General features: G+C 42.1%; 1 protein-coding gene across 1 annotated transcript; it reads left to right on the forward strand.

Annotated features, from left to right (window-relative positions):
* Positions 1-12,182: 12,182 nt before the first annotated feature.
* On the forward strand, positions 12,183-13,436 carry LOC133224284 (syncytin-A-like). The gene has a single exon (XM_061375685.1). The coding sequence runs from the start codon at positions 12,183-12,185 to the stop codon at positions 13,434-13,436; it is 1,254 nt and encodes a 417-aa protein (XP_061231669.1).
* Positions 13,437-14,150: the final 714 nt, after the last annotated feature.

Consider the following 14,150-nt stretch of genomic DNA (forward strand, 5'->3'; position numbering starts at 1 on the left):
CACAGAAGTTAGGTTTATGCTTACTGATAACTAGCTTTCCCGGTTTTGCCCCAGATTTTCAGAGTATAAAAAAAAAAAGAAAAAAAACTGTAACTGAAATAAATGCCTCAAATCATTACGCTACAGTACTAGTACCTAGTAGGTACTTAAAAATACCCCAATAGAAAGCAGATAATACGTGGGATGAGACATTCTGAATAAGTAGAATATAGTGCCCTGTTTGATGAACTTATTGTGGCCAGTTGAAGTACAATTTAAAATCACTGAACACCTCTAGGCAAAGAAAAAGAAGGGGAAAAAATTGTGTTAATGGGAATTCAACTTCTCTTTTTTTTTTTTTTTGCATATTAATTGGAGATTGACGCTAACGCCAACACAGACTCCATTTCTCAGTAGGAGCTCTTTGTCAGTGTCTAATTCCAGAAAACAGTGGGTTACAGTTGGTGTGTGCAGTTCATAGCCCTTTGGACAGAAATGTGGCAGCCAAATCATTTGGTATTAACCACAGCAAGAAAAAAAAACCAAAACAACCAACAACAAAACAACAATCCAACAAGCAAAACCCCAACCAAACTAAACCGAATAAGCATTTCCTCAAAAATCCTTCCCCCCCCCCAAAAAAAAGGAAAACAAAGTTGATCTAAATGATTTTTAGGATAATTCCAGTAAAATCCTTAATACTATCATCTTAAGGCACACATGTCATCCATTTTAAGTAGAGCACACCTAGTCCTGAAATAGATAATAGTAATCTGAAGCTTCAATGTGAAAATTTAAATTAAGTGTGTAATGTTGTTCTGCTAATGCTGCAGCATGATTCAACTGAGATTATTCAGCATTCCAGTGCATCTGAGTGACATTCGGACGTTGTCTTAATATCAGTCTGTCATTATAAATAAGACTTCGGTCTTTGAATTTTATGAATTTTAGGTAGACTCTCAGCTATCATGGAATTAGCTCTGCTACTGGGCTCAGTGGAAACACAGCACTGCAGCTGCCAAGGGTCTGGTCCAAAGTACATTGTAAAAAATATTAACATCAGCTTGATTTCAAACTGTCACTTCAAACCCTTAAACGCTGACTCTATTTCTAGTCACTTTTTGTTAGTCACAGAACATAGAATCATAGAATCATAGAATAGTTAGGGTTGGAAAGGACCTTAAGATCATCAAGTTCCAACCCCCTTGCCAGGGGCAGGGACAACTCGCTCTAAACAGTATCACCCAAGGCTTTGTCCAATCTGGCCTTGAACACTGCCAGGGATGAAGCATTCACAACCTACCTGGGCAACCTATTCCAGTGTCTCACCACCCTAACAGGAAAGGATTTCCTCCTTATATCCAATCTAAACTTCCCCTGTTTAAGGTTTAACCCGTTACCCCTTGTCCTATCACTACCGTCCCTAATGAAGAGTCCATCCCCAGCATCCCTATAGGACCCCTTCAGATACTGGAATGCTGCTATGAGGTCTCCATGCAGCCTTCTCTTCTCCAGGCTGAACAGTCCCAACTTTCTCAGCCTATCTTCATATGGGAGCTGCTCCAGTCCCCTGATCATCATCATAGCCCTCCTCTGGACTTGTTCCAACAAATCCATGCCCTTTTTATGTTGAGGACACCAGAACTGCACACAATACTCCAAGTGAGGTCTCATGAGAGCAGAGTAGAGAGGCAGGATCACCTCATTCAACCTGCTGGTCACACTCCTTTTGATGCAGCCCAGGATACGATTGGCTTTCTGGGCTGCAAGCTCACACTGCTGGCTCATGTTGATTTTCTCATCAACCAGCACCCCCAAGTCCTTCTCCACAGGGCTGCTCTGAATCTCTTCTCTGCCCAGCCTGTAGCTGTGTCTGGGATTGCTCCAACCCAGGTGTAGGACCTTGCACTTGGCATGGTTAAACTTCATGAGGTTGGCATCAGCCCACCTCACAAGCGTGTCAAGGTCCCTCTGGATGGCATTCCTTCCCTCCAGCGTATCAACCGAACCACACAGCTTGGTGTCATCGGCAAACTTGCTGAGGGCGCACTCAATCCCACTGTCCATGTCAGCGACGAAGATGTTAAACAAGACTGGTCCCAACACTGATCCCTGAGGGACACCACTCGTAACTGGTCTCCAGCCAGACATTGAGCCATTGACCACAACTCTTTGTGTGCCGCCATCCAGCCAGTTCTTTATCCACCGAGTGGTCCATTCATCAAATTGATGTCTCTCCAATTTAGAGACAAGAATGTCATGTGGGACAGTGTCGAACGCTTTACACAAATCCAGGTAGATGACATCAACTGCTTTACCGCTGTCCATCAGTTCTATAGCCCCATCATAGAAGGCCACCAAATCGGTCAGGCAGGATTTCCCCTTAGTGAAGCCATGCTGGCTGTCACCAAGCACCTTGTTGTTTTTCATGTGCCTTAGCATGCCTTCCAGGAGAATCTGCTCCAAGATTTTGCCAGGCACAGAGGTGAGACTGACTGGTCTGTAATTCCACAGGTCATCCATTTTCCCCTTCTTGAAAATGATTGACATGAGGAGTTGATATGAAAGGAGGAGGAGTGAAAGACTGGTACTATTCAAAAAATATATAAAAAAAACCCTGACTTATCTTAATTGTTCCTTTTTTATTATTATTATTTCACTGAAGAGTTTAAATAATGATCCATGAAGTGGTGCATCAAGTATGTGCTTTAGAACTAGCAGGGGTGGCAGGCAGATGTACAGGATACCAAAATGAGATTACTGGTCAAGCAAACCACCTAGAAATGGTTTCACACAGCCTCTGTCTCAGGTGATACTCCAGGGGAAAAGGACTCTCTGGGAAAAAAAGACAGCTTGTAAGACTTTTCAAGACTACTAGACATTCACAGGATTGTGCAAAGCCAGTCAATGAACATGCAAAGCTGGGCATGTTCAGCTCCTCTGTGCCTAGGTATGCCATCTGGCAAAGCCAAATCTGGAAACAAGTCCCAGAGGAGGCTGCTGGGACATTAAGTAGAAGGAGTGGGTGGGGTGTTGAAAATAAACTAAAAGAGATTGTTCTTTCACACAATGCATAGTAAAACAATAAAATTACTTGCCACCGGTTGTTGCACAAATTGGATGCTCATATGGGTTGTATGAGTTAAAAATACATCCAAGCAGGTCTATGGAACAAAAATCCATTGAGGGCTGTGGAAGTACACAAGCCGTAATTCAAAGGGAAATGCAAGCTTATTCTGCACAATTACAGTAACACTGCTTTTCCCTGTCTCAGGCTGTTCTTAAGCACTCAGTATGGGCATGGCCAGAGAGGTTAAAGTCACCTATATGGTGCTTTAGTCTGTCATAGCTCTGTCACATTTTTATGGCTGTGAAGCAGCTCTAAAAATGATCTTGTACTGATACAGGTGCAAATGCGTCTCACAGTATCCCAATTACTAATTGTCATTTAGAACTTAGATGTCTGAACTTTGTGCCATTGTAGTTTACTTGAGTCCCATTGATGAGGGTTTACATTCTCTCAAACATCATAAGCTCCACCAAAAAATATCAATTCAAAATGTTTATTTCTTATGCGTAAAAACAGTTATCAAACAAAAAATTTCATAGGAGAAACCAAAGTCTGTTGTAAAGCAGAGTTCAATAAATCCACAACTCTCTTAAATTCATTCTTACAATTGTGATTTCATTAGTTTCTCAGGCTGGATCTTTTTGAAGCTATGCAAATTTTTAAAGCATGAACCAGAAAATAGGGATTAAAATATTATGATTAATACCTATTCCTATAAACCTCTCAGCATAGTATGATAGAGGAGAACCACCATGAAAATAATAACAGCTATAAAGGTTCATCTGCCAAGCTGTTAGGCTGAGCCTTTAGTTACCATAATAGAATACGTCTGGTGTTTAGTTTGCAGTGGTGAAAAAAACTCTAAGTAAATGCTGCTGTTTCATCAATGAAAATAACTGAAAATCTTATCACAATATTTAGAATGCTTTCCAGCTTTAATGTGGAATTAATGTACTTACAAGACTCTGAAGGCACCAAATTGCAATTTTGTCCAGTTGGAAAATGCTATTAGAGGAAAGTGAATGATTTTCAGTGACCTTAAAGACAAGTATGTCTTTCATATTCTTAAATACAGGACTACATGCTTTTGCAATAAAATATTAACTTCATCATGTAGTTCCTTTATGTTAAACCTCATTAGCTATAGATACTGGATAACAGCAACACGTATCATCAGAGGTGTGAAAGAACATAGACATAAGCAGTGAACATTCTGTGAGTCTGCAGTTTGTGTGCTATATAAATCCATTTGACTTTTAATGGTAGGAAGGCATACACAGATGAGAATTTAAGTATACAGAACTAAAGGTTTAAGATAAAATATCTTGCTTGAAAATGTAATTGTTTACTAAACAAATACAGTTACATAACTGTCCAAGACCTGGAATGCAGTTTAGATAAAGAAACACAACTATCATTGACAGAAATTTTCTGAATGAAAATCCACCAGAAACTGTTAAATAAAAACCTCAGCTTCCAGCCAACACAGAAGCATTACAAGAATATTGATGTGACTGCTACTGTATATAATCTCTGTAAATTTGGACACACAGCTGTATATGTAATTCAAAACAATAGAATACATATAGGTAAATTAAAGGAAGAATAAACTCAGTTTTCTCTAAACAGTCACAATTTTTAGTTTAAAATTTTAGAAAAAAATATATTTTTACTATTCCTAGTTGGAACAATATAATATTAATTTGAAAAAGCTACCTGCTAGACTGTGTGGATTAAAGTGTATTTAATGCCTTATATGGCACCAAATCACAAAGAATGCACAACCATGTATTTCACGGTTGTATTAGATGTGCACTCAAATGGATGGCAATTTGGTGGCTCTCCACTTATAAGGCTTTTGTTAGGCATCTGTCTGAGTTTCTAAAGACCAAAAATGGCATTGTCAAGTATGGTCATAAGTGACCTGCCAAGGATCAGACAGTCTGACCTGTGGAGGTGGAGCAGGACCAAGGATCTACAGTGATAACCCACAGGCCTTTCTTTAAATGAATTGAATAAAAGAAAACTGGATGAAAAATTCCACTGTATTGCAAAGATGTTCTAAAAAAAAAGGGTAGTTTTAATTCTTTTTAAGTGATTTAATTTTTATTCGTTTTATAACAGCCATTGAAATTTGCCACAATAAAAATGTAGGAGATATTTTTCACCAATTAGACCTTAATTTGTCACTTATATCCTAGTTCCAACAATGTCAAAGGCTGGAAGGCTAGCAAGGTGACTGGGAACAGGTTGAAAAACACTTTCTCACTTCTGGTCACTGAAAGACCGCAGCCTTTGCATATTTCAATAGAGAAATTTTGGATCTTTTTAACTGAATATACAGTAATTTCCCAACCATCAGCACAACTAAAACTAAAGAAGCTCACATGCAGCAGTTTCAGTTTGGGCCTCAGTTTTCTAAGGCAGATATCACTCTGACTGACCATGGACGACACCTGTTTTTTTGCTTCAGCCTTCTAAGGCCAAGGCCATCATTGCTGTGAACAGAGAAAGAAAATGACAGCCTCAGTGACTCGGTTTCTAAAAACTAATTCTTCAACCACAGACCCACATCCTATTAGCTGACCTTCCATGACATCATGAAAGAAGAGGATGAGACTGCAAAGTTAGAGAGTTCTGCTTGCAAAGCTTCAGACCTACTTGGCTGACAGATGTGTCAAATTTGTCAGTCCGGTGGCTGAAGTTACAGGAGAGTATTGCTGTTACTCACTTTTTTCCTTAGTTCGCTTATCTGCAAACACATTTGCTCTGCAATTCAGCCATAGCTAACTGTCAGACCTCACTTTGCCTATGAGGGGAACACTTAGGGAAAGATGCATAATACAGTACTAGTCATAGCTGCAAGAAAGATAATTAGGGATTTTCATAAAGGAAATGGTTGCTTTATTGTCGTTGAAGCACTTTGCCTTTTTTCTCAGGCTTGAAAGACGACAACAAATGCGTAATTACCTCCTGGATTTCAGCATGTGATTAGACATTCTGCCACTCCCAGAGACTGTATCTGCTTAGAGACGTTTCAAAGATTTTCTAACTTCCTGATATCTGGACAAAACCCTTTTCACTTCCTGTGCTGTTTCAGATGACTCTGCTCTTGTGAGACCTCACTTGGAGTATTGTGTGCAGTTCTGGTGTCCTCACCATAAAAAGGACATGGAACTGTTGGAGCAAGTCCAGAGGAGGACCACAAGGATGATTCAGGAGACTGGAGCATCTCCTGTATGAAGATAGGCTGAGAAAGTTGGGGCTGTTCAGCCTGGAGAAGAGAAGGCTGCATGGAGACCTCATAGCAGCCTTCCAGCATCTGAAGAGGGCCTATAGGGATGCTGGGGATGGACTCTTCATTAGGGACTGTAGTGATAGGACAAGGGGTAATGGGTTCAAACATAAGCAAGGGAAGCTCTGGTTAGATAGAAGGAAGAAATTCTTTACTGTAAGGGTGATGAGGCACTGGAATGGGTTGCCCAAGGAAGTTGTGAATGCTCCATCCCTGGCAGTGTTCAAGGCCAGGTTGGACAGAGCCTTGGGTAACATGTTTTAGTGTGAGGTGTCCCTTCCCATGTCAGTAGGGTTGGAACTAGATGACCTTAAGGACCTTTCCAACCCTAACTATTCTATGATTCTATGATCCTGTGACGCATCTCAGAGAATGACTGAGCATATCTTTAGAAATATATATAAATAAATAAATTAATTAAAGGGAAAAGGAAGAAGGACTACTTCTACTACTTCTACTTTCTACTTAGTAAAAAGCTACTAAGCTGCCTCCTTCATGGCAGAGGAGTGCTCTCTCATGGGAGAGGAGTCTGGTCCCATGGCACTGAGACAAAGCAGAGATGTGGTGCTGTGATAACAAAGGTAGGATCTAATTAGTCCTATTTGCATCCAACACCTGATATATGAAGTAATCAATGCAAGACTTCTTTTGCTTTAAGATTGTTAATGATTGTTAATTTCCTTTTGTCTGATAGATCACTAGGAAAGATATACGACTGTTAAAGTGAATGTGTTTGATTTCCTGACTATTTGAATCCATTGGTGGCTGTACTGAAGTGGCCAATTTAAAGTTCTTATGAGGTAGTTATCTTCAATATCTGGCCAATGTTCTATGTGCTGTGACTGGCAACTTGTTCTGCTAGAAGGTCGTCTGTCATTACCCTACCCTTTGGGATACACAGGTAGTCTGTAGCAGCCTATTAGAGCTTAATGATCCAACCAGTACTTAACTTAGTTTGTCTACTTTTACAGACATGAGAGGACATGCTGTTTCTAAATTAGACTCATTTATTTCCTATGAAACACTGATGGACCAAGACCTTTGCTTCATCCTTTGCTGACACATTACCATCTGCACAGCTGAGCAGGTATGAGTGCAGAGAAGAAATCAAGCCAGTCATAAAATAGAAAACTCAGAGCTACCAATTAACTCCTAGAAATTGTGTGCTACTTTTGGACATTGTCCTCAAACACTGTGAGTCAAACACTTCTAATTTTAGCAACCATGATACTTTTCAACTCTGGAATACAAAGAGTGGAAATGCAAAAACGATCAACAATTAATATTAGTTTTTTTTTTTAACTCTGTTGTTTAAAATAATTATTTTCTCTCAAGAAAAGTCCAAAGAAGCCTGAAATGGCAGAGACTGAGGCTGGTAAAAAATTAGAGATCAAGACTAAACAAAGCTGTTGGTGAATTTGAAGAACTTTTTGAAAGTGTTTGAATGTGTAAAATCTAACATAGGGCCAACAAGGAGATAAACCACAATGCCTTTTATACAGTACTGAGCTGAAATGTGAACTCCTGAGATGCTTCACTATGGCAGAAATTCATAGACTCGTAGAATCATAGAATCATTTGAGTTGGAAAGGACCTTAAAGATTATATGGTTCCAACACCCCTGCCACGGGCAGGGACACCTCCCACTAGACCAGGCTGCTCAAAGCCTCATCCAACTTGGCCTTGAACATTGCCAGGGATGGAGCATCCACAACTTTTCTGGGCAACTTGCTCTGGTGCCACACCACTCTTCTCTCAGAAAGTTGATTAATGTCTCTTTGATCAAAGGACATGTGTAGAGAGCCTGACATCAGAATGGCTAAGCAGAAGAGGCCACGATACCATACAGTTGGTAGAAATGTAGGCCTCAAAGGTACTGCAATCTTGTGGTTAATGTTTGCCTCAGGTTGCTTAAGAGACAGGACATATATCTTGCTGAAACAGCACAATGGTAATGCTTGAGCAAGCTGGAACATGTTGAGCATGTTGAGACATGTCGAAACAAGAAGTGGTTTGTGGGTTTTGTTACTTGGAAATTTTTGTGTTAAACATAGCGTAACCAATAATCTCGCTGTATCCTAGCAGATAATGTGTCTAACTCTGTAGACTATAAAAGTTGCTGTGCTTTGCTTAATAAACGAGACTTGCTGACCATGAGAGCATGAGGCTTGTCTCCCGCGACTCCAACAACTGGCGCCCGAACAGGGAATCCGCTGGACAGGGACCCCGCTGAACAGGGACCCCGCCGAACAGGGACCCCGCCGGACAGGGACCCCACTGGGACCTGAACTCTTGCTAACCGACGGAGTTGCGTTGGGTGTGGGTCTCGATTCAGAGACGGCTTCTGCAAGACGGGAGTGCTACATCGGTGGACTACTCGTCTCCTGCTTAAGCCCAGAGTGCTGCATAGGCTGGCTCTGCCGCTACGCGCTGCCGACACCTGGAAGGTGCAACGGATCCGGTAATTATGGACAGGCAAGCGGCGTATGATCTTTTTACTGCCTTCCTCCGTCGCCGGGGGCTAAAAGGCTTAGATTTTGATAAAGAGCTCCCTGCCCTTCTTTCTTATGCCCGGTCTTTTGGTATCTTTACCGATCCCCATTCTATTCACCAGTTATCAGAATGGCGCCGATATGGCGATAAACTTTGGGATCTTACATTAGACGATGATAAAACAGCAAAAAAGCTTTCTAAATTATGGCGTTTAGTGCATAATGAGCTGTTGATGGTACAGGCAGAAAAACGTGCAGCTGAAAGTGCCCGTTTGGCACAAGATCAAAATCGTAATTATGACCCTTCTGCTCCTAATCCGCCCACCGTTTCCACAGTCGAAATATTACCTTCACCCCCACCACCCCCTCCTCCCTCTCCTCCATCTGCTCCTGTTCCCACAATTGGACCGTCTGATTCTCCTCAACCCTCCCCCCCTCTGTCCTCTAATGCCACGGAGCCGTTCCCCGGAGCCCTTTCGGACCTCGCGGAGGCTATGGCAAAACAGAGACGGGAGGCTTGGGCTGCTTTGGCACGCCATGGGGTTGAAAATGGAGACAGCGTCCTTGCCGAGGAAGCACAGGATCATGTCACTACTTCTATGGCTTTTCCTGTTATCTTTCACCCACGACCCGGTGGCGGCTTTAGAGCCGATATTACTCAAATTGATTGGAAGTTATTGGCACAACTTCGGGCCACGGTTGCTCAATTTGGGGTTACTAGTGAACCAGCAAAACAAATGCTTGATTACCTATTCAATTCAATGATTCTTCTGCCTGTAGATATCAAAGGAATTGCCCGGTTAATTTATACCCCTCATCAAAAACTGCCGCCCCTGGCAACTGGGTAATTCAAGACCTTTCAGACAAGGCAAACACCCTCCCCTCAGGTAGTCAAATTTTTATAATAGAGGCCCTTGACAAAATCGGCAATAAAATTAGCGAAAGTCTTAATACCCAATCTCAAGCTCAAATTCAAGCACAAAGCCAAGTTCTGGCAGCCCTTGCACCTCTCCAGGTGGCAGTCGCACAAACTCGCCCTGCAGCCCCAGCAACCCGACTGAAATGTTTTTCCTAATGATCTCCTTGACATTCTCCGACCCTTACTAAAAGGAACCGACCCAGCCACGCCCGTAACTCTCTCTCAAACACAGCTACAAGCCTTTCACGAAATCATGCACTGTGTCACAAGTGGTTTTGTCTCTCGTCGTGATCCTACTCTCCCTCTAGATCTAATCATATGGAACTCGGAGAACCATCTCTTAGCAGCAATTGCCCAATTAAAGAAAACGGGGGACAAGACTCAGGACAGCTTGGTTATTGAATGGCTAACACCACAATTACAACAGCGAAAGTCAATTACAAAGAAATTGGAGCGATTAGCGGCCCTGATACGTAAAGGCCGACTACGAACTGTTGAAATTAGTGGAAAAGAGCCTGAGACCATTTATTTACCCATGGACCATTCTGATTTAGATTGGTTTCTCTTAAACGATAATGACTTAGCCCTTGCCTTGCTAAACGCCCCTTGTAAAGTGCTCACATCAAAAATCAAGCCTAGCACATTAGCATGGCTTGGTCAATGGCAGTGGATTGTTAAACCCCTCAGAAGTGAATCGCCCATTCCGGAATCCATTACAGTTTTTACAGACGCAGGGAAGAGGTCCCGGAGAGCAGCAGCTACATGGAAACAGGGAAAAACTTGGTGTCATCATATTCTCAACGCGACACCTGAAGACAATCTTCAAACCCTTGAACTTTTGGCTGTTATTTGGACTCTTCGTGCGTTCCAACAACCCCTTAATGTTATTTCCGATTCCCTCTATGTAGTGACAGTAACCTCTCGTGTCGAAGATGCTGCTATCAAAGATGTTACTAATCCTAAGACTGGGGAACTCTTTTTATCCCTCAGAAGGGTGATACATGCCAGAGGACATCCCTATTCTGTGCTCCACATTAGAAGTCATAAGTGGGATGTGGGGCTAGGGGAAGGAAACGCAAGGGCTGATAAGTTGGTGGCTATACAACAGCCAGCAGTCATACCTCGCAGTATCGCTGCTAAAGAAAGCCATAATATTTTTCACCAAAATGCTAAAGGATTAGCTAAAGAATTTGATATTCCCATAAATGAAGCTCGTGCCATCATTAGAACGTGTTCTGTCTGTAGCTACCCTCAAGGAGGAGTAGGCTTAAGTATGGGAGTTAACCCTAAAGGACTAGACTCTAATCAAATTTGGCAAATGGATGTTACTCATATACCCCATTTTGGAAAGCTAAAATATGTTCATGTCACTATTGATACATATAGTCATTATATTTGGGCAACTGCTCAGACAGGTGAAAAGGCCATACATGTCGAAAAACACTTAAATAGCTGTATAGCTGTAATGGGAATCCCCAAGGAAATCAAAACGGACAATGGTCCAGCGTACATTAGTGAACGCGTACAAAGATATATGTTATTTTGGGGAATCAAACATACTAAAGGTATTCCCCACAACCCTACCGGTCAGGCAATAGTAGAAAGGGCGAATAACACACTTAAAACATATGTTGCTAAGTATACGGATCTTTCAAGCCCTACAGAAAAATTATTACGTACTTTATTTGTGTTAAATCACCTCTGTATATTTGGAGAGGAAAAACTGCCTCCAGTTATTAAGCATTTTCAAAAAGAGCCAACCCTTATGCCGCCTATTTATGTTCGATACAAAGACCCAGCAACAGGATTATGGCAACCCCCAGCTCCAGTATTATATTGGGGGAGGGGTTATGTTTGTGTTTCTGCCCCAACAGGACCTAGGTGGATCCCTGCCCGGTGGACCCGAGCAACTCAACCGAATGAACAGTCTAGAACTCCGTCGTCGTCATCGTCTACAATTGATACTGCGGCCGTTACTGGAACCGATTGAAAAGCGCTTTGGAGTTCATCTATCCTATTCGACACAAGAGGAGGCAGAGCTCCACCTGTTTTGGGAACTTCACAGAGTACTAGATCGGATTCTGTCCCCCAGTCGTTATTGCTTAGGGTGTTTACAAGAACATCATGCTTGGATAAAAATTAAATGTGCAGGTTGTCATCAGAAAGTTTGGGTATCCCAAGGACAACTGCAGGCACATGGTTGTTGTGTGAACTGTGCCTGGGCCCCTTATGTTAATAATAATCCATACAGAGCATTGTTGGCTGAGGCGGGAATAACTTTTCCCTTAAATGCTCCATTAACATATTCGCTGGTTGAAAATCGTGAGGATTTGAATCTGAGATATTTAAAGTGGCGAGTGGAGAGTATTCTTTGCCAGATTTTTACGGCATTTGACACAGTATTTTTGGAAATTAAGTGTGGCAAAGATGTGGGTATCCCAAGTATGTGGCAGGTTAAACCTGAGGATTGGGATTGTACTTGCCGCCGTTTTCGGCCTCAGCAAAGGAACTTGGGACACTCTAAACAAAATAGAAAAGCGAAAAAACATATGGGTAACTTGGGCTGAACAAGTTAATCAAAGTAGTATATGTCTTGCTTTAGCTACAGCTTCTGATCCCTTTAGAACGTGCTTAGTAGGTGTACCGATGCCAAATATAGACTACACACATTTTAAATTTAATATGTACAAAAATGTCTCTGACATTCAGGAATTTAACATATTAGGCTCAGCACCAGCACAAAATTGTGTTAAATTTGACCCTCATCATAATCAAGATAACCCAATAAATGTTTCCTCTCACAGACCCTATAATGAGACCGCTTATTGCCAGAGCATTACCGAGAAAACCGTTATAACCTCTAACACAGGCTATCTCCCTGGAGGGCAATTTCTTGTTTGCGGTGACAGAGCTTGGCAAGGAATTCCCAGGAGCCCGGAAGGAGGACCCTGTTATATAGGCCATCTGACGATGTTTGCACCTGACATAATGACAGTTCTTAACACCAATCGTACTCATGTACGTCGTAAAAGAGCAACCACTCAATTAAACTCAGAGTGTCAAGATACTGTCACACTTTGGGATCGTCCAGAAGTTGTTTTAGCCAGCCTTTTTGCTCCTGGTGTAGCATCTGCCCAAGCTCTCACGCAATTAAGAAAGTTAGCTTGCTGGACAGGGAAACAAATAAACATCACAACAAAAATTTTGTCAGAATTAGCTATGGACGTAGATGGAGTCCGACACGCAATCCTTCAAAATCGAGCTGCCATAGATTTTTTACTCCTCGCACAAGGTCATGGGTGTGATGAGTTTGAAGGCATGTGCTGCATGAATCTATCGGATCACTCTAATTCCATTCACAAGCAATTAGCACAGTTGAAAGATAATATGCGAAAGTTACAGGAAACAAGTGATCCTTTTACAAATTGGTTAGCATCTTTTGGGTTATCCTCCTGGCTTATTTCCTTAATAGAGAAAATTGTTTTGGTAGTGGTCATAATATTGTTAGCAATTTTGCTTTTACCATGTATCATGCAATGCTTGCAAAGAATGATAACGAATGCTTTTGATCGCAAGATGGCTATGTTGACTATTAAAGAAAACAGGGGAAGTGTAGAGAGCTTGACATCAGAATGGCTAAGCAGAAGAGGCCACGATACCATACAGTTGGTAGAAATGTAGGCCTCAAAGGTACTGCAATCTTGTGGTTAATGTTTGCCTCAGGTTGCTTAAGAGACAGGACATATATCTTGCTGAAACAGCACAACGGTAATGCTTGAGCAAGCTGGAACATGTTGAGCAAGTTGAGACATGTCGAAACAAGAAGTGGTTTGTGGTTTTTGTTACTTGGAAACTTTTGTGTTAAACATAGCGTAACCAATAATCTCGCTGTATCCTAGCAGATAATGTGTCTAACTCTGTAGACTATAAAAGTTGCTGTGCTTTGCTTAATAAACGAGACTTGCTGACCATGAGATCATGAGGCTTGTCTTCTGTGACTCCAACATTTGGCGCCCGAACAGGGACCCTGCTGGACAGGGACCCCGCTGGGACCTGAACTCTTGCTAACCGACGGAGTTGCGTTGGGTGCGGGTCTCGATTCAAAGACGGCTTCTGCAAAACGGGAGTGCTACATCGGTGGACTACTCGTCTCCTGCTTAAGCCCAGAGTGCTGCATCGGCTGGCTCTGCCGCTACGCGCTGCCGACGCCTGGAAGGTGCAACGGATCCGGTAATTATGGACAGGCAAGCGGCGTATGATCTTTTTACTGCCTTCCTCCGTCGCCGGGGGCTAAAAGGCTTAGATTTTGATAAAGAGCTCCCTGCCCTTCTTTCTTATGCCCGGTCTTTTGGTATCTTTGCCGATCCCCATTCTATTCACCAGTTATCAGAATGG

This window comes from Neopsephotus bourkii, unplaced genomic scaffold (genome assembly GCF_033783945.1).
Source record: "Neopsephotus bourkii isolate Nb327-2 ecotype Australia unplaced genomic scaffold, CSIRO-AGI_Nbou_v1 NB_1668, whole genome shotgun sequence".
NCBI classification, from domain to species: Eukaryota; Metazoa; Chordata; class Aves; order Psittaciformes; family Psittacidae; genus Neopsephotus; species Neopsephotus bourkii.